The 21,506-nt window shown below is 46.1% G+C and overlaps 1 protein-coding gene across 5 annotated transcripts in view; it reads right to left on the bottom strand.

Annotated features, from left to right (window-relative positions):
- Positions 1–18,475, bottom strand: part of LOC116945575 (F-actin-monooxygenase MICAL1-like) — a 47,072-nt gene extending 28,597 nt beyond the window's left edge. Inside the window, exons 1-8 of one of the 5 annotated variants that reach the window (XM_076069427.1) lie at positions 18,254–18,475; positions 13,188–13,232; positions 12,419–12,795; positions 7,401–7,608; positions 4,984–5,091; positions 3,467–3,571; positions 2,178–2,333; positions 1,157–1,257 (exon numbers count right to left, since the gene is read on the bottom strand). In XM_076069427.1, coding sequence (XP_075925542.1) covers positions 1,157–1,257; positions 2,178–2,333; positions 3,467–3,571; positions 4,984–5,091; positions 7,401–7,608; positions 12,419–12,682 — 942 coding nt within the window. In that variant the 5' untranslated portion in view covers positions 12,683–12,795; positions 13,188–13,232; positions 18,254–18,475. Of the gene's footprint in view, positions 1–1,156; positions 1,258–2,177; positions 2,334–3,466; positions 3,572–4,983; positions 5,092–7,400; positions 7,609–12,418; positions 12,796–13,187; positions 13,393–18,253 lie in introns of those variants that run through there. The other 4 variants (XM_032960007.2, XM_032960009.2, XM_032960008.2 and 1 more) reach the window with 4 other exon arrangements.
- Between the last annotated feature and the right edge of the window lie 3,031 nt (positions 18,476–21,506).

The following is a 21,506-nucleotide window of genomic DNA, read 5'->3' on the forward strand; positions in this document are numbered from 1 at the left end:
CCCCGTCATCCAGCAGCGGATGACAAACGGGCTGTCCATGCACAGAGCATTCGCATACAAAGGTCGCACCCCCGTATTAGTCGTGAGAGACCGCTGGTGAAGGGGGAACCAGCTGCAGGACTGATATATAGCACTCGCCACTGACATTAGCCACGGTCAGGCGACTGGGGTTCACGGCGCTGTTCGGCGCCCCACCTCAACCACCCTGTTAACTTTGACATTTGTGTGTGTGCTCGCTAAAAGCACTTGCCCCAAAAGTCCGTTAAGGCTTTACGGATGATCTTTGTCTTTGTATATGAATCTTGGGCAGTGGTAGTGTAGCGGTTAGCGCGCTGCCCTACGAACCCGGCGACCCGAGTTTGATTCCAATGCCAGTGACGATTATTTGAAACGGTCGTGGGCCTCCCCTAGTTCGACTCAGCTTCAAGTGAGTACATCGCCACTTGGGAGACAAATGCAGCCAGCGTGGTGCCAGCAACCCCCTTATGTGCCATGCCGGTCTTCGCCGGTTCTCGCAAACAGATACTTCTGTCTGTTAAGACTAAAAGGGGGACATTTGTATATGAATGTACTACTTATGTACAGCCCGTTTGTCTTCCACTGCTGGATGAGGTGCTCACCGCTTTGTGCGGCTCAAGGTGATTATTTGACCGTTACCTTCGCCATACTGGCAGGTAGCATAGACGTCAGAGCATAGTACAGACAAACAATGTATTTTACTGCACCTGCACCTTGCCAACTTTCCCGTGGCTACGCGGTGAAAATCACGAAGTGAATATCACGTAGGTACTGACGAGACAGTCCTACGTGGGGACTGCTGCATGAGAAAGCAATTTCCTACTTTAATGGTTCGTGATAACGCAAGCGGTTATTGTTTAACAGACTTTAGCCCAGCGATAAATCTACAAATGGTCAGTAATAAAACAATGGCAACAATAGCGGCTCTGTGACTCTTGTAGCTGCTGCTCGGTATCCTGTAACGCTACGCCGGCCGCCCACGTGAATGCGCTGCAGAGCCCTACGGCCAGTATCGACGTTTTCTCACCGTAGCAACCTGGGTGCGGCTCACAGTCAAGAGCGTACAGCGGGGGAGATGCTCAAGTGCGATGAGAAACTATCCCAAAGCTTCAACTCGAGTGAATGTCGGCGTGCTCACCTGCTTCAAGACCTTTTTTTCCAACAGGCTCTGCTTCTTTGCCGTCATCACAAAGTAGTGAGTGTCACCCTTGTAATAGACGATGTTCTCCAAGCTGATGCCTGCACAATTGTACACGTGCGCGATTATTTACGCGCAAAATGGCGACGGCAACGCCGCGCGTGTGCCTCAGGAAGCGTCACCGAATCTCCAGGTTTTTTTTGCAAGGCAAAATATTGTTTTTCATAAAATAAACAACGTTTTAGACTCGACAATAGCATGCATTCGATTTTTGTATAGCCTGCAAAGTGCCCACAGCTATCAGTAATATTTATCAAGCATAATAGCAATGGCTGTATTAGTATTTCATGGCTAGATAGCCTAACAGCGATGGCTGGTTGCTGCCAAGATCAAATACGGATCTATCATGAATGCCGCCACATTATTTACCACCATTGAATATTCTGCACAGATGCACCAAACAAGTATGCGCAGAAATTCACGGAAGGGAGACATGGGGCAATCTCACTCTCAGGACAATCGTGGGGAAGATTTTAACAACCATTGTCAGTGGGCACCCGCAAATGCCCAGTCACAAGCGCTTATTTACATCGGGGGGTGGTGGAAACCTACGGTGCACACAGGCTGCATACGGCCCACAAGTTACGAGGCCTGCGAAAATCGATTGACTTGTCACCGAACGCGTCATCGCCGCACCAATCGGGTGCTAGAGGGCAATATTTTGAACCTGGAAACAACGCCGCGTTTCAAAACTTTAGTGTCGTGCTCAGTCACCCGTAAAAGCGATCCCTAATAATTATTCATCGCATTGCTATTGCTATTATTGTTGTTGTTGGACAACGCTGCGCAGCGTGCTGATGTGTGGCCTGCCGAGGGTATTCGAAATTCCAATTTGGCTCCGGGTGAGGGAAAAGTTTCGCCCCCACACCCCACCCCCCGCCATTCTTTTAAACGGGTCGTGCGGCATGTCGAGGGTGATCAGGGTTGTACGAATAAAATAAAGACACACGCAGCACCACACCGGTGGCATCGTGAAGTTCGTTGAATAAGTTCTGGTTGTAAATGGAGGCCACGCCGCTGATCTCCTTTGCCATGATCTCTTCTTTGGTTTTGCGGTTCACGAAGTTTGCCGTGACTCCGATAGCCAGCTGCCCGCGGCACTCCTTCACTTTAAACCCTGGAAATGAGAATTTTAAATACATTTTAAAAAATATAAAGATCCCCCGTATAGGGAGCAGTAGTGGAGCGGTTAGCGCGCTGCTCTGCAAACCAGGAGGCCCAGGTTCGATTCCCACTCATGGCCAGCACCAGTGACGATTATCCGAACCGGTCCTGGCCCTTGCTTAGGTCGACTCGGCCTCAAATGAGTACCTGGTGCGATGTGCAAACACCGCCACTGGGGAAACAAAGGCGGCCGGGCGTGGTGTTGGCCACCCACCCCCTCGTGGCCTTTATAGGTGCTCGCTAACAGCACTTGCCACAACAGTTAAAATAGATAACCCGCACGCAACATCATCACGCCTGTGACCAAAGTTCTCTGGATGCACCCGATCTTATCAGGTCTCAAAAAGATAATGAGCGACGCTGAACGTGGGTGGTGCTTGCACGGGGTGATCGCCGTGCATGGAAGAGGACGTCAAGGGCTACGTGGTGGGCATTAGAGGTCAGTACAGGAAATATCCATCGATGTTCTGTACTTCTATGCTGCCACTTTTAAGCTGGAAACCAAGTAAATGACTGAACCTGGCCATGGGCCCACAGAATCGGCAACCTCATGGTTAAAATTTTTAAATCGTCTGAATAGTATATGGTGTGCCATTTTTAGGATAATTATCTATAGTTTTAGAAACTATAGAATGAACTAGTGGTTTGATGCGGACACAAATGGTTGCAGGATGGATGAAAAATTCAATCAGTCTCGGCACACGAGTATTTTTCCCTCGGTCAAGAAAAGTGAACCCATTATTTTTATCTGACTTACAGCCCTACGCAAATAGCAGCTTCACGGTTATACTGCACTAATAATTACTCAGATAGTTACAGCGTCCGAAATGTATAGTCTAAAATCGTTCATCACCTCTCACGTGCAATAAAAAAAAAAAAATAGAAATATTGGATTGTGACATGGAAAACCCCATCAGAGAGTCTGTCAACTTGGGGAGGCCCTCATCTAGCAGTGGATTGATGACGGCTGCTGCTGATGACGATGGACAAATCCACAAACCAGCAGTTTAAAAAAATCGTAGTATCAAGACCAACAATTAAAACAAAGTATATTTTCAACAATAATATTATTTGTTGAATGTTTACCGTCCAGTCTTTTTCCACCTGATCCTCCAGCTTCAATGAGGACATCGAATTCATATGCAGACACAGCGCGATTGTCAGGCTTCCAGGAAGCTCTCCATCCGTGCTCTAAAAGAACAACATTTTTTTTGGGAAAGTGCGAATTATTCGTTTCAATTCTGGTTGACTCTATAAAAGATTTACAGGTAACAGCTGTCAGATAAATACCCCCTTATTGTAAGATGTGCGTTTATGACATCTTGCAGAGCGTTAATATTACTGCAAAGCCCGTTCAACGTTAAGCCATGCAATGCCATTTGTGTAAACAATAATTGCACAATAATAAACGGGAATATTCCTGAACCCATCAAACCCCGGAAGGTAAGCGGGGTTGAGCCCAGATAGAACTTAGATGGGCGACTGCCATAAGCACAGAGGCCTGTGCAACAAAATCTGTTGCTGTTCTGTACCTCACCACAACTTCACCGAGCCACAGTTACCAGCATGGCGAAGCATTGTCAAAGAAGCCTCACTGCTCACACGGCATGGGGAGTGTATTGACAAAAAAGAGGCTATACATGTACAACACCAAGCCATGTATTCGCTTACACTGTACACCCAAGCACAGTTTTAAAACAAACGCGTATTCATAATTTAAGGGGCCGTCCATAAATGACGTCACGCGATTTTGGACGGTTTTTGCCCCCCTCCCCCCTCGTCACACGGCGTCACAAAAAGTCAGACCCCCCCCCTCAAATATGACGTCACAAAGCTCTGCCCCCCCCATCCCCCCAAAAAAAACATGCTTCAAATCGCTTTAAACTATTGTCATTGTAGTGCGTATTTAATGTGACGCTGCACTCTGATGTTGTAGGAGAAAACATTTATTAAAAAGTATATTTAATTAAGTAGAAAGTGTTGTCTGTATTTATTTAAAGTTGCGCATTTTGATGTGACGTCACATTTCTCAAACCCCCCCCCCCCTCGTCACACATCGTCACAAATGTCTGACACCCCCCTAGGTGCGTGACGTCATTTATGGACGACCCCTTAGCAAAATACAGGTCACATGTAAACACTTGCACAACTGAAAGTAGGGAGAAAATGCATTGACTGAATACTGTACCTTTAGAATTTGATAAAAAAAAATAGAGCACACACGTTTTACAAGTTTGTAGTCTGCAGGGATTAAAATTATCTAAACAAATTGAGTAATGTGCAGTGTGCCATTGTCTAGGCGTGCTAAAAGAATGCTGCCAAACTGGATTCTAGCGAGAGCAATAGCAACACGAGTGGAGGGAAACAGAGGAAGAGAATGATGGACCTATGTACGAGAAGAGGAGAGGAATGACATGGACACAGCATCCGGGATATGATGATGATGATGACGACGATGATCACCAGCAGTGGAGGACTGCTGCTGCTGCTGGCAGAAATGCATGGACCTCGGTGAAGAGTCTGAACGTGGATAAAAAAAGGAGCGATTACAGTGCTGGACTTTCCTGTAGAAAGATGGGATATCTGAGCGGCCTACTACTCACCCTTGTCCGCCGTGGGCTCCACGAGGCCGACGAACTCCGTGTTGACATGGACCTCGACACCCACCATCAGGCACACCTTGAGCAGGATCAGCTGCAGCTGTCGAATACCTGCCAGGGATCCCAGCATTTGTGGGGTTTTTTTTGTTATTGTAAACATTGAGCAGAATTAACAAACAAACAAAATAAAACGTCGCAAACTCAGCAGAGCTGGGATATCGCGATGATTTAAGTCGGTGTTCTTCACCAATTTTCAGAAGGGGGCCCACTTTCGCCGACAAGACTTTAGTGCGAGGGCCGCCACACATTTGAAACCATTTGGGTTTGACAGCAGTACGATGATTGGGTGGGGGGGGTGTCACGTGTTGTATATTGTAGGGGGCCGCACGTCAGGGGCCACACTAAAGGCCACCAGGGGCCACACTAAAGGCCACCAGGGGCCAGCCGTGGCCCGTGGGCCTTGCAATGAAGAACGCTGGTTTAAGTTGTGGATTGTGCGACCGGTTATCACTTCAATTAGTCGACTAATCGGATGACATGAACATAGTTGGGACTTGCCCCAAGAGTCTGTTGAGGGCTACACGGTGGATCACTGTCTTTGATGGATGCAACTAAATACCGATTTTTTTTTTTAAATGCGCAAAATAAATTCCAAACGAATCTCTTTTCCAGGGGAAAAACTACATCACAGAGCATTATAGTGCACAAAAAAAACTAAACAAATCATAACAAAAAAAACCTTTTGAGGTTCAATTTATACCAAAACATGAAAAAACAATTGTAATACAAATGTGATGACTATTGGTGGACCGGCTGGAAGAGCTGCAGAAACTTGGCCATGAACGAAAATAATAAGAATTAAATTTAGCTACTCTGCCACTCATCAAAACCTCCCCATGGTGACACAAGCTATGTTGGAGCGGTGGATTTGCAACGCTGCAAACTAAGATTTGTGTCTTGTACAGTGGCATGTGTTTCATGATATATCAACATCAACATATCCATTCACCAACTCCAACCCTGAACACTGAAAATGCCAACTTCTGTTTTTAACATAGTCCACTGCACGCCTCTCTATGTGAAAGCAAAAGCAACAACAACAACCGCAATACAAAGACAGGTGTGGCTTGCTTATTGAGCATGCACTACCTTTAAGCCCGTGCAGGTGTTTTGCGAGATACAGTTTATTTATTTGCACGCTGCAAACTTTTTTTCTTGTCAAGAGGTGTAGGCTTTCCCGCAAGCTGCCTTTCCAATTGTTATACAATACCACTGTACAGCCCGGTCTCCTATAACGTGGTAGCTGCGTTCCTTAGGAATACCGCATGAAGGAAAAATCGCGTTGTGATGAATAATATAATAATAATATAGTGGTATAGCACAGTCCGCGACAACGCGCGAGACGCGTACGCAGTCTGAACAAAGAGTGAGGCGCCTGGGTAGCATCTAGAAGCATGCGACACTGAGGTTAGCCGCACAACCGCCTATTCAGTCACGTGACGTAGTTCCATTCACTCAATTGCGTTATATCCAATTCGCATCTGCGTTGTGAAAAATGTGTTCCCCAATACATTACATCGCGTTATATCCAATTGGCGTTCTGAAAACACGCTTTATAGGAGAACAGACTGTAATGTGTGCAAGGCATGGATAATAATGTTATTATTACTGCATTCCATTCTCAATCTCAGGATGTAGCCCAGGAATGGTCTGGAAAACCCATATTGGCATCATATATATTTTGACATGAATATTTGGCTAGGGGCCAAGGGCCAGGGGCAAGGCAAACGACCCGTCAATTGCGTGTCACCCGTCAATTAAAAACTAAACAAAAATATCTACACACGGTACGGTGAAAACAAATTTTTAATATTTTACCAGGTAAGGGCCACCGAGCTATATAGCTCTTTTTTTCAGAAGCGACCTGGCCATCGAAAATGATAGCCCAATGAAGTGGCTCATCACATGGAAATTTATAGCAGCCAAATACTCCAAAACGCAGGATTATAAATGTGGAGCGAAAAACTGGAGGACCCAGAGGAAAAACCCACGCGACCACGTGGAGAGAGACACGCAAACTCCAAATATACAGCAGACGTCAGTGTTGGGATCGAACCCACGACGTCCTGCATACCAGGCGAGGGAGATAACATCTCGCGACCGCGTCGCCCGTCACTTGAACTCTGCTGCGCGTCCCAAACTCGTCAACTGCGTGCGGTCCGCCTTCCGCGGTGAGAAACAACAACAACAACAAAAAAACCGATTCGGCGCCCCCTTGAAGCACAGCCCGTTTCGGCTGGGGCGAACCGGTGTCAGCGCGCAATCTGTCGTGCGCGGAGGGGGGCCCCTCCGAGTCGAAAAGACGTGGGGCAAAAACAGGGGGGGCGGGAGTGGGGGGGGCTGGGGTGGGGGGCACGTACTGATGTGGTCCAGCCCGCCGGTGCAGAACTGCCTGTAGAGCTTCTTGGCCCCGAGCTGAGCCAGGTCGTCGACCGTGAAGGGCCACAGGTGCAGGACGTTGTTGCGGGCGAAGACGTCGCGCTTCTCCACCAGGACGACGCGCGCGCCCAGCAGCGCCAGCTCGATGGCCACGCGCAGGCCGCACGGCCCGGCGCCCACCACCAGGCCCTGCCACACGGACGCGTGCCACCGCGCTCGTTGATGGTGGCCGTCAACCCCCCCCACCCCCACCCACCCCCACCTATCTGCAGGTCTCCAAGTGGTGCGCGTTTTGCTGGTTTTATCCATGCAGGGTTTTTGTTTTTTTTTGGGGGGGGGGGGGGGATAGATCACGTAAATACAAATGTGTCGTTAAACTCGCCACCACCCGACGCAGCCAACTAGTAAGGGTTGTCACGGAAACAGAACGTGGCCAATTCGTCACTAGTACAGCACCTCGTCGGTGTTTTGGAGAATAAACCCACAACATTTACAATTCGAGTAATGCTTCAGTTTGTTGTTGTCCTTCCCCCGCACCTCCGATTAGCACGGTTGGCTACGTACGGTGCGAAAGAAGTTCAACATAAATACCGCAACGAGACATTGGAGGAGGCCTCCCCATATACAGTGTACGTATGTTGAACCATCCCATACCGTCCAGCGGAAAAGAATGGTCAAAAAACCCTCGCGGAATGGCGTGGTGTGTGGATGCCCTCACATTCAGCAGCGTACTGACAAGCGGGCTGCACGTGTGTGTGTGTGCTTATTTCCTCCCGCATTGCACGAATGCGCTTTGCTGATGCGCCCCCCGGTAAGCTGTGACGCTAAGGCACACACGTGGGGGCCAGCTCGCATGTCAGAGGAAGAGACAAAATTATAACCCTGGCACTGTACGTAGCCAACCGTGCCAATACGAGGTGCGGGTGAAGGACAACAAACTAAACACAACAAAAAATAAGTTCTAAAGAAACGAGTTTTCGATTCAGATTTAAAAGTGCATAACCCCAGCAGCTTCCTCATAATCGGAAGGAAGAGCGTTCCAGACGTCCGCAGAAGCGCATCTGTTAGCGCGTGACACGTTGACCGTCTTTGTTCGATGGGTAACCAACAGCCGCTGTGAGGATGACCCGAGTTTGCGTGACAGTCGATGCTCCTTGTTAAGATCAGCAAGGTGTTGCAGTTCATGCTGTGGCAAACACTGTGTGTAAGGAGTACGATCTTCCAAACTCAATGTGCCAGCACTTGTTGCCGCTTATCGGCGGGTCAATTTCACATTCGCGAATCTGGCTTTGATAATTATGGGGGAATGTTGTGAACGAGAGCATACACCTTTAAAATGTATTTAAAGCAATTGTTTGATCACGCCACTGCTAAAGGTGACACGAAGGTGACATGCATAGGTGTTAACACCTTTATTTGATTAGGTTATTTGAGGAAGGCCGCAACAAAAGCAACACATTTGGAAATCAAATTCTTGACAGGCGGAGGTGACCATTTATTATTCCGTCATGAACTCCAGAGGGAAGTGTATAGTAGGCAAATAGAAAGATAAATTCCTTCATTCATCACGCATCGTCAGAGAAGGACCTCTTGCGACAGAGTTCACCTAAACCACTCTTGCTGCCATACACCGGTAATTCGAGTGATCTGTTTGATCCACGGGTCACGGGGAAGGGGGAGAGGCGACCACGGGGTCAACGCCATTCCTTTGAGGGTCGCAGTCCTCACTGCCAAAGTCGACCGCCGACTGAAACGAGCGCAATTTCCTGCAGTTTGCGCATCAAGACGGAGGGACGACGACTTGTCCACGAGCTGACGGCCGTCTCCCTCCAACTAAGCTCTCAATCGCTTAGGAGACCGGTCGCAGATGCTAACGGTGGCTTTTCTGATGAAGTCGAACCATCAGATGCGAAGAAGGAGTCTTTGGCACCGCGTGTGGAAGGATTGCAGCCAATCCAAATCAACTTGGAGCAATGTCCAGGCCTCCGCACCATGCAGAAAAACTGACAAAAACACAGCGCTGGCAGCCTCTCAATTTGGTGCCCAGACCGAAACGTTTCTGTGACTAAATGCGGTTCAGACCATTCATGGTTCCTGAGGCCAAGCCGATCCGGTGCATGACATCCAGTCTTCATCGTCCCTCAGTGGTCTGTACAGATCCCAGGTAGAGAAATGTATCCACTGCCTCTACAGTGTTGCCGTCGATTATGCCGAAATAGAGACAATGGGATTACGATCATAATAAACAACATTACTCGTTTGTTTTAATTCGTTTTGTGCAAGTTGGTAGCATTCTTAAGTGACAGTAGTGTGCTCCGTAAATTATTAAAGGATGGAAATTTACAAACTGTTCTGTTTTTTTAAAAAACTGTTGCATAGTAACTTGTGTTGTTGCCTTCAAAGCCACAACTTCAAAATTTGACAGCGATTTGGACATCGTGTTGGGTTGCCGTCTAATGCTTGCACACAATGTTTGTTCCCGTTGTTTAAAAACACGTTCTTTTCAGGTGCAATATTTGCAAGTTCCTGAAAACGTACAGGAAGCTTTGTTTGAATCGATGAAAATTAGTGCGCTGCTGCAAACAAAAATATTGCGATATTCCTAACCACGCATTATATAATCCACAATCATCAACCATAAGCGATCGACTGCTCGATGAAGGCCTCCCCAAGTCGTTACCATCTTTCACGGTCCTGCGATCACGAAGAAATACACCCGTGGACCTACAATTGATCCGATGTAATTGTTCCATCTCCAAGGCGGACGTGTGCTCTCAGTCGTATCACCGCACCGTCACACTTGTTTAAAAGCGTTGAACGCTGCAGTTCATACTCTTTGGTTCTTTCGGTAAAGTCACGTAGGTAGAAGAAAAATAATAATAGATCACGACGTTTCGATCGCAAAGCAAGCAATCGTCGTCAAGAGTAGAGTATCGATTCCTGCAGTCACGAAAGCTTCAAATCAAGACTGTAGTTCACGTTGAAAAGTTTTACGGCAGGCGAGTCATCATTAACGATGTTGTGCTTCAAGGTAACAGGTTTTTAGCTCTGGGCAATGTACAGTATTGTGCTTTCTGCCTATTTGAAATTAAGCACTTTCTGCCTGTCAAGCTTTGGATGTGTATACTCCACCACCCAGCCCTGCCAGTAAATCAGTCTATCAGGCCGAAATCCTGTTGTGCACCTGACATCAACAATATAGCTTGCTACCTCCATTCCATGGCAAGGGTAGACGAGTGGGGATTTTTGTCAATCGACTGCTGAATAATAATTATTTGTTTAATTTGGTATTCACGGCATTCTTCCAGCGCAGGGCTATCATGAAGGTGCAATGCACGGTTGGCTCCATACGGTGCTGAAGAAGTTCAACATACAATACATCGTATGCAGCAGTTTCCCAACATGGGGAGATGCTGCGACGCGCAATCCCAATTGAGTGACTCGGCAGGTGATTTTTCGAGTTTGGACCATGACGCCAGCACACAATGGCCAACCCTTGTCGAACAACGCCATCGTGATATTGAACGTCGACCATGAAGCACGTGGCACTGATTGTACGGTTAACACACGCGCGGCATTAACCAGGATAGCCTGCTTGAGTCGAACCCCCCGAAACTCCGCAGCGAGTGGCGAACGCGCTCCCGTCTGGATCCCGCGTCACCGCCCTGGATGAGGGCCTCCCCATGCCGTGCGGGTCACGGGGGTTAGTTGACCATACTCCACGAGAATGGGCCAGTGGATGTTTGTGAAGGTGTGGGAGCATAGACAATGCAGCATTTAAGTACGGTACTGTACAACAATGAATTTGGCTGCACTGTCTTCTACTCCCCTCCACGTATCCCCCAGAGCCTCCTATGGCCATGACAACCTGATATTCATGGTTGGTCACCCATCCAAGCAATATCCAGGCTCAAACCTGCTTAGCTTCGGAGGTCGCACAAGATTAGGTACATTGCAGGTGATTTTATCATAGCCATTGCATTGGTCAACTACAGAGCAAGTCATTCTGATGATATTGGCAAGCCGATACTGCAAGACTTCTTGCTAACGCGAACCATAATCTCTCAATTTCCTCCACGTGGCATCACCCTGCTGCTTCCGCATGAGGAAACGACGGCGGCACACACCGAGCGAGCGTTACAACGTGACATTCCAGGCATCGTGTGTTTTTTTCATTATCAGAACTCAATACTGGGACTGTATTTCGGAATGTGGGTATCACGACTTGTGTTGTGCATCCAATACGAATTGCATTGCCTCAGAATGTGTTCTGCAGCTGAAGGTTTACTCTGTAAAAGGAAAAGTGTGCAGCCCTGCAATTGCTTGCTCATACCACTGCGGCCAGAAGATCCTCCACTAGAGGGAGCTATCAGAGAGCCCCTCTAGAGGGCATTTGGCCTATGATTCCAAGCTAGCCAGAAATATTGGAAACTATTCAACTATTTATTTTACTTTGCCAGGTAAGGCCCATTGAGCTATATAACTCTTTTTTCAGAAGCGACCTGGCCACAAACGACAGCTCAACTAAGTGGCTTATCATCATGTGGAAATCTATAGCAGTTAAATACTCTAAACCCAGTGGTTCTTAACCTGTGGTGCATGCACCCCCTGGGGATGCGAGATGCCCTTACTAGGAATGTGAGACATGGCCAGATTTTTTTTAAAGGTAAATCATCGAAAGAAAAATTAAGCACAGGCACGTATCACTTACTTTGTATCATCATCGCACATCCGTATGTATTAACATTATACAAGACTATCAACGGTTAAGAGATACTGCTCTAAGCGGCACAGTGCGGTATTACCCATTTGAACTGCTGGGTGGAGAGCGGCGAATGGGGAATTAAGAAACGTCTCCTTCATTGTTTCAACCGCCACAATCAAATCACATTGGCGGCCTCTGCATTGCAAGTTCAGCGTGCTAACCGTTAGCACCACAGCAAGCATTACGCGCTAAAATGAACAATCAACAAATTTCCCCACCAGCCCCGGCACTTACCTTAACTCCGCTACACGCCTTTCCCTGCTCGTATTCTTCCATGTTCGCCCGTTTGTCCACATATTTAAAGAGCTCCTTGGCCTGCCACACGTTCTGGAGGGCGTCGCGAAAGCGTGGATAAAAGGGGCTTTCTTCTTGATGATCTACCCCCAGTTGTTTGCAGAGTTTGGCAAAGGAACTTCGAATGATCTTCAATGTGCTCGCGCTCCTGAATTCTTCGTAGAGCAGCTTGTTCTCAGCGACGTTGATTTGGTCTTCCGACATGGTCGATAAAGCGGCACCGGTGAAAGAACTCACGGGGGTGGGATGGGTGGGAAGGGGTCCGTGTGCTTGTTAAGTGGCGGCTTATCTGAAGGTTCAGCGCACAGTTTAGATTCCTGTGAAGAAAACGGAAGAAACAACACAAACTGGATTGACTTACAGTGTCGCGGTTGTGTTCGCTGTCACTATCACGTTCTACGTGACAGTGCCGTCCAGTTTAACAAGAAGATTGTATTCACAGGAACAGGAAAATGTATATCCTTTAAGCAGAAAAACTGGTTTCTTTTTAAGGAAGTGAAATATCTCTTAAATTGCTTTTCCGTCCTATGAAAGCATGCGCCAGCACATATGTTTTTTGATAAAAAAATAATTCTGAAATTATGAATTGATCTCTCAGCAAAATGTGAAAACCGCAAGCATCAGTTTTATGTGGCAATCAGCAGTTAACTTCAAACAAAAGCTACTCCGGTTCTTATCGTTCACCACAATCAATTGAGCAAATACTTACTTCCTCACCGAAATCGACAGAGGCTATGTTCGCCTGTAATTCTCCCTGCAAACGTTCAACAGAGCGAGCGAAAGGGAGAGAGAGAGAACTCTGTACTCCAGCATACCTTTATATATACAGTCCCTTCCACACCCGGACTGTTAATGAGTTACCAAAGGTGGCATTTATCGTGAGTTCCGCATTACGAGTGGGGTGAATGCGAACCGTGCACACCTGTATTCCGGGAAAGGCCTGTATAGCCGCTGTGATGCTTTACTCGTCGTGTTGGTGTTTGTTCTCCATGCAAAAAAAAAAGCGTTCCTTAACAAAGCAAGTAGACATGTGAATGTTTGTGTTGTTGAGGAGCAGCTGTCATTCGACTGTTTTCAATTAAGCCCATGTTCACACGCAGCTCTTTTATTTCCCCACGAGATCAGCAACGTGCGCTGACTTTGTAATCTTTCTCTTACGGTGTCTGACCCCCTGCACGAACTGTATACGAGTTCTGAGGTCGTGTGTTGTTTTTCAATACCAAGTGTATTTACGTATCTCTTGAACCACAACTCAAGGAACGAGGATAGTCAACCTTTACAAGAGTGACCTGGTGGGTATTTTGCATGCCTGCATCGTATTGCAGCAGTTTGGTGCTGTACTAAGAAATACCTGCAGCTCATAAGGTTGTGTATTTTTTTGAAGGAAACAAACAAACCTCTTAAAATATTGAGTTTTATGTAATCCACTCATACCGAGGACTCGTTCCACCAGATCGTCTCATCCGCACTGTTGAATGCTTTGATCATGGATGACACTTTGATGGGACACCATCTATATTAAATAATTCAGTTGATCTGTACTTTTGATTTTGGCAAGAGGTGAATCCCAGTGCTTTATGCGACTGTATTTGTATTGCACTCTTGTGTGCACGCAAGGAAGGGCAAGCAGCTGAGATTATCCAGTTTGTTCTGACACGGGCGACCAGCGATGTTAGTGATGTTTGAAGAATGAGTTACGGGTGAAAAAAACAAGACTGCTTTGCATGGAGTGTGAGAAAGTTGGGTATAAACAAATATTTAAACTTTGATTTTAAGCTTTCGTGACTGCAGTAATTCATATTCTTGGTTCTTTCGGTAAAGTCACGTTGAAGGGAAACAATCAAATAATAAAATATTTATAAAACAGTACAATTCTCACGACGTTTCGACTGTAACACAAACAGTGAGAATTGTATTGTTTTATATATTTTATTATTTTATTGTTTCCCTTCAACGTGACTTTACCGAAAGAACCAAGAATATATATAACTATTTAAACTATTTTGGTATTTTACCAGGTAAGACCCACTGAGCTGCATAACTCTTTTCCAGAGACGACCTGGCCAAAAGTGATGGCTCAACGAAGTGGACTTATCACGTGGAAATGTCTAGCGGCCAAATACTCTCAACGCGTGATGTTGTTCTAAATGTGGAGGGAAAACCCGGAGGACCCGGAGAAAAATCCACGTGACCACGGGGAGCGAGACATACAAACTCCAAATATACTGGGTTCGAATTAACATCTTGCCACCGTGGTTAGCGCTACGCTGCGCTACGAACCCGCTCACCCAAGTTCGAGTCCCGCTCACCCAAGTTCGAGTCCCGCTCACGGCCAACGCCGGTGACGATTATCTGAACCAGTCCTGGGTCTTCCCTAGGTCGACTCTGCCTCAAATGAGTCCCTGGTGCGGCGTGCAAACATCGCCACTGGGGAGACAAAGGCGGCCGGGCGTGGTGTTGGCCACCCACCCCCCCGTGTGCAGTGTCGGCCTTCATAGGTGCTCGCTAACAGCACTTGCCCCAACAGTTAAAATAGATCACCCGCACGCAACACCGTCACGCCTGTGACCAAAGCTCTCTGAATGCACCCGATCTTATCCGCTCTCAGAAAGGTAATCAGCGATGCTGAACGTGGGTGGTGCTTGCACAGGGTGATCGTCGTGCATGGAAGAGGACGTCAGCGGTGTGCGGAGGGGCTACGTGGTGGGCATTAGTGGCCAGTTATAGGAAATGTCCATCGTTGTTCTGTACTTCTATGCTCGCTAACGGCACTTGGCCGAACAATCTGTGAACGGGTTCACGGGGAGTATTTGTCTTTGGGAGCGAAAATGGGGGGCCCAACCAGCAATCTACTCCTCGTCTTCCGTGTTGCCAAGCTGTGTTCATCGAGGTTGTTTGGGTAAAGACTGAATCACGTGGGGCTCAAAATGTGTGTTTGCGTCAAGGGCCAGATTTTGCCGATGTACTGAGCTGTTGGGCCCCAAACATTCCAAACCGAAACAATATGACGTAAATATCAAGTCCTGCTACTGTTTGTGAGAGGAGAGATGGGAGAGAGTTATTCAGCGGACCTAAATATGAGCGCGTGATAATACGACAAGTATTCAGATAGAAATATAAGAGACAACATGACATTGGAGAGATGAGATTGCTGAGAGCGTGTGGGGGTGTGTCTATAAGAGAGAGCTACTCAGGGGGAGGAGCGAAACGAGCTGACGTGCCACTTAAGACAGCACCGGCGTAACGTTTATGAACCTTGAGAAAGGTGACCCGAAGGTTTGTTTGCATTAGGTGGTGGAAACTTCTCAGATTTACTTTCGCGGAACAATGCAAATCACGTGAATCAAACTAAGGCAAACCTGTATAAAACAGGAAGCAGTCAGAGGCGCAACTTCATTGTGAGCCAAGGGAGTGCGCTAATCGGTCAAGGTGGGGCCCCAATATTTGATTTGAACGGAAAATAAAACGTGCGTCGTAAATGATAGCATTTTGCACGGCAATAAAATTATGGAAGCGTATTATTAAATAATACATATTACAATTCCTTATAGGGGAACACAATACTAATCAACGGATTACTAACGTAGCATATAATCGCAATAACACGCATTACAACTAATTACTAATATACAACTTATTACTAATCATAACCATTGACTGATTACCAATCGATTATATAATTACTGCACCTGAATTAGTTAAATGATGACGTCACCCTGCTGCTCTATTTAAGACCGGGAGCAAGGGAGGGCTTTACCATTCTGGCGAATTGCCCGATGATGCTGGATGTAATTACCAGCGAAACGTCGTACTCAAACTGTACATTTTGTGAATTCACTCTTCAACACACCAGTGGGCTAAAGTAGTGAACTATTTGTATTTTGTCAACGTGACACTTTTTTGCTGATTGGCCGTGTCGGGTAGTGGAGGGTTCGACACATTTATAAATAACGCGATCTAACCCAAACACCTTTATTATGAATATTATGAATTATACTGGTAGGAACGAAGTTGTAAACTGAGTGTACCAGCCTGCAATAGATTAATGTGTCCGTCCGTCCCCTTTCAATACTTTAACGAAAAACTCGTTCTGTTGGGTGTAAAATCAGCAATAGACAGCGCAGAGACTTGTCCTACCAGCCCACCCTGCAGGGACCTGTTTATGAAACAGCGTTTTAACTGCGTCTCGTTTTTCTTCTACACGGGCTGTAGAACACCAATCTTGTGGTGGTTGTCAAAGGCCCCCCTCCCCCCCCAACTCGTAGCTTTGGCCACGGGAGGGTGGTGGTGCGCAAGGCGCCTCCTGCCTGTCCCGCGCGAGTTACGCCACTAATATGAGTGCATGACGAGGAGATGCACAAGCTGTCCATACACAAGGGTTGTGTTGGTCGTGCCCCTTTAACTTATAGAATCCTAGAGAGATGACAAGATGTAATGACAAGAGATACCGATGTGGTTGAAATAAGATACATTTATCTTCTTTGGTTCTTTCGGTAAAGTCACGTAGAATGAGAATAAAATAATAAATTGAGAATATTATTGTGTTATTTTATTTTATCAATTTATTATTTTATTCTCATTCTACGTGACTTTACCGAAAGAACCAAAGAAGATGAATCATTGCAGTCACGAAAGCTTTAAATCGAAATTTAAGATACATTTATACATGGAGATGTGAACTGTGAGATGTAGACATGCTAGAGATTAATTGGTTTCTTATGTTAATTATCTTAAGTTTATTTGGATTTGATACTGAGCTGACGTGGCATTATGCACTCCTATTTTATCCACGAATCAGAACCACGCTGGCAGCGGTAAACGTTTACTTGGTGACCTTGTGCGTATTGCCAACATTACAAATACATGCAAATGCTCTATACATCTAATTGTTTTACTGGATATAAAATATTTTTTTAAAAACATGTTACCAGGTAAGGCCCACTGAGCTCCTGGCCACAAATGATGGCTCAACAAAGCGGCTTATCACGTGGAAATTTGTCACACGGCAATTAGCGGCGACTAAAATCATGCAGACAATGGACGTTAAGTGAATAAGCATTGTTTGTAAGGCGAGCAGGCGGTGCAGTATCTGCGCGCTGAGCTATGAACCCAGCGGCGCTGAGTTCGAATCACCGGGCCACGACTAACCTCAGCGGCCAGTAATGCCAACCCGCACAACTGACCAGCAAGGTGAAGTATGGTAATAAAAAAAAACATGCGAACAACATGGCTTGGGCAAGCCTTCATCCAGCAGCAGACTGACAAAACACTGTACATTATTAATAAATTATATTGTTTACACGGGCCAGGCTCCCGAAACGTCGATATCTGACTTTTGATTAACGAAGTAGAATGTGTATTCTTGGTTCTTTCGGTAAAGTCACGTTGAAGGGAAACAATAAAATAATAAAATATATATAAAACAATAAAATTCTCACTATATATTTTATTGTTTTATTGTTTCCCTTCAACGTGACTTTACCGAAAGAACCTAGAATATGAATCACTGCAGTCACGAAAGCTTTAAATCAGAAGTAGAATGTGTATTTAAAATGCTGTTATATGCATCTGTTCACCGAAGCAACAACTTGGGAAACAGTGTGTGATGAATGGTCCGTCTATGCATGCTAACACCTTAGTATATTTCATCTTACAAAAATATGATTTCAAGGATGTAAGAATGGTAACCAAAGGAGAAAGTTTGACAGTATTCTGCTCTTATAGGTTCTACAACAGCCTGGCGCTTGATTGTAAAGAGCGAAACGAACGCCTTACCTAAATTCCGGGTTTGACACCAGGCCTCTCTGAACTCCAGAGAGACTTCGCTCCTTCCTCCCTATCTTGCTCCGTGGGCTGCTTGGAAATAACTCGCCGGGGGCATCGATGCGTCGCGAGTGTCCGGGCAGCGGGAGCGGCAGTGTCAGCAGCAGCAGCAGCCTCTGCTTGCACGGTCAGCCAATGGGCGCTGCGACTCTGTAAACGCCTACTCACACACACTCTTGTCTTCACTCACGGCGGGCTGACCAAAGCGACGTCGCAGTGCGTGCGCGCATCCACGTGCCGGCTATTGCGGCAATGCGGCGCTAGGAGGCACCGTAGCCACGTGGTCGGGCGTGTGTGTGTTTTTAAAAAAAAGAAGACTGAACTCAACCCCCATTCTCATTCTTTGGTTATTTCGGTAAAGTCACGGAGGTGGGGAAAAAATAAACTGAATAAAACTATCACGACGTTTCGATCGCAACACGAGCGACGATCGAAACGTCGTGATATTTTCATTAACTTTATTTTTTATTCTGATTTTTTTCCACCTCCGTGACTTTACCGAAATAACCAAAGAATATGAATTCCTGCAGTCACGAAAGTTTTAAGTCAAAATTCACCCCATTCTCGTTAATGGGGAATGCTGCGTAACACTAGACGTTTCGGGCAATTTCCTGAAAACGCCACATGTTACGTGCAATATATGTATATTTGTCTCCCTATGTAGGCACTGTTGACGAACGCGTTGAGTTTGTTTTGCTCGCTGTTTGTGTTTGTGCACCGCTGCAAACGCAGCAGCAGCAGCAGTGACAGGAGCGGTCGCATCAAGAGATCGTTCAACTTGTCGTCAGTGTTAGGGGCCGTCCATAAATGACGTCACGCACCTAGGGGGGGGGGGGGTCAGACATTTGTGAGGATGTGTGACGAGGTTGGGGGGGGTTGAGAAATGTGACGTCACATCAAAATGCGCAACTTTTAATAAATATAGACAACACGTTCTACTTAAATTTTGATTTAAAGCTTTCGTGACTGCAGTAATTCATATTCTTAGCTCTTTCGGTAAAGTCACGTTGAAGGGAAACAATAAAATAATAAAATATACATAAAACAATAAAAATTCTCACGACGTTTCGACCATAACACAAACCGTCGAAACGTCGTGAGAATTTTTATTGTTTTATATATATTTTATTGTTTCCCTTCAACGTGACTTTACCGAAAGAGCTAAGAATACGTTCTACTTAATTAAATAGACTTTTTAATAAATGTTTTCTCCTACAACATCCGAGTGGAGTTCCACATTAAATACGCCCTAAAATGACAATAGTTTAAATAGATTTGAAGCATGTGTTTTTTTTTGGGGGGGGGCAGAGCTTTGTGACGTCATATTTTAAGGGGGGTCTGACTTTTTGTGACGCCGTGTGACGAGGGTGGGGGGGTCAAAAATAGTCCAAAATCGCGTGACGTCATTTATGGACGGCCCCTTAGCCTTTCATGCACTCCCCTCCCACTCTAAAGTCTGCTGGGCACGATTTCCCCTTCTTTATATATATGGGAAGTTGTAACATTCAATTTGACCCGCTGTAAAACGTTGGCAAGGTCACTTTCTTACGTATATGACTCTTTTGAAACGTGTCGCCTCTTCAACAGCACGGCGGCACGTGCTGTACGCGTCGCCCAGTGGATGATCATTAGCAGTTTACGGTCTCGACCCCGTATGACAGAAATAAAAAACTACAACTGCTGACGGCACCGCTGTTTTGAGAGAGAGAGAGAGAACCCCCCCCCCCCCCCACTTACCAATATCCTCTGGTGAACACCAGCAGTGTTCTATTTAGCGTGACAGATTTGCTGATGAGGCCCCAGAAAAGCAAAGGCGGTCGAGAATTTGCGTTGAAATACATGCTCACGGTGGACAAAAGTACTGGAAGCCCAGGTAGGCTGAGAGCATCTACTATTCAGTTTTTAGTGTTTCCCTGGTGTTATCCTGCGCTGTAATGCCCATGCGGATAAAGAATCCAAGCATACCTCTAAGCAGAACACAAATCTGGCTGCTGCCTGATGATGCTGGTTGTAATAACTGGCGAAACGTCGTACTCAAGATTGTAAATGGTGTGTATTTGCTCCAAGGCCGTAGCCATGGAGTCAACATTGGGGAGGACCAAATCTTCCAGGGGGTCTGGGGGTCCCCCCCAGAGAAAAAAAATCTAAATTTGAAAACTAATTTCCTGCCTTTTCCTGCCAAAAATATTTAAAAATTAACTAACACATAGGATGGACTTTTTATGTATTTTTTACAATAATGTCTAATAGTGTATTGTATTACATTGCCCTGTTTTTATTATTTTTATCTTTTCTTGTTTCATTGTATGTAATGGCAGAGATTAGGGATTAATAAAGTACAACCCTAACCACAATCATATAAACAGATATCTATTTTATAGCAATATATTGGGGGGGACATTTTGAGCATATTTGAATATTGGGGGGGGATGTGTCCCCCCCCAATATTTATTATCATTACGGCCTTGATTTGCTCTCCAAACACACCGGTGTGCTGCTCTAGTAACGAATTGGCACGTCCTCTTTACGTGACAAACCTTACTAATCGGCTGTTTCGCATGGTGGCGGGATTAACCACACAAAATGTATATTTACGCGATCTAACCCAAAGAAACCTGCATGAAGCCTGCATAGTGTTTGAATGTGCGACAAGAGGTGCTATAGGCAACGGGGGCTACGATGTGGGCATCAGAGAGACATGTAGCAAGTAGCAAGCGTGCATTGTTGTACTGCACTTGTACACTCCCCCGACTTTGCTCCCCCGACTTCACCAACCCGCATTAACCAAAGAGGTGAGCTCCGGTCAAATAACCTCCATAACCCGAGCCAACTTGCGCTTCAGACAATGTATTATTTAACTATTTATCTTTCTCCAATACGGTACAAACATTTTCAATTTCTCGTTTTTACTCCGATTTCACCTTGCCACATTGCTGTACTTTATTAAAATCTGATTTTACTTTACATAGTATTGTAATGACAGTAGGGTCAACCTCCGGTGTGAGTGGACTAGTGGCCACGGGAGGTAATGACAGGGGAGTCAGCCTGCAGTACGAGTGGACAAGTGGCCACGGGAGGTAAAAACAGGGGAGTCAGCCTGCAGTACGAGTGGACTGGTGGCTACGGGAATGATCGAAAGTAGGAGCGTGGTCAGGTGACGGAAGAGGACGGTGGAGTCTGCTGGTAGAGCGAGCGGTCTCGAACC

The sequence above is a fragment of the Petromyzon marinus genome, chromosome 24 (genome assembly GCF_048934315.1).
Source record: "Petromyzon marinus isolate PM22_M1 ecotype Great Lakes invasive population chromosome 24, UKy_Petmar_22M1.pri1.0, whole genome shotgun sequence".
In the NCBI taxonomy this organism is placed as follows: Eukaryota; Metazoa; Chordata; class Hyperoartia; order Petromyzontiformes; family Petromyzontidae; genus Petromyzon; species Petromyzon marinus.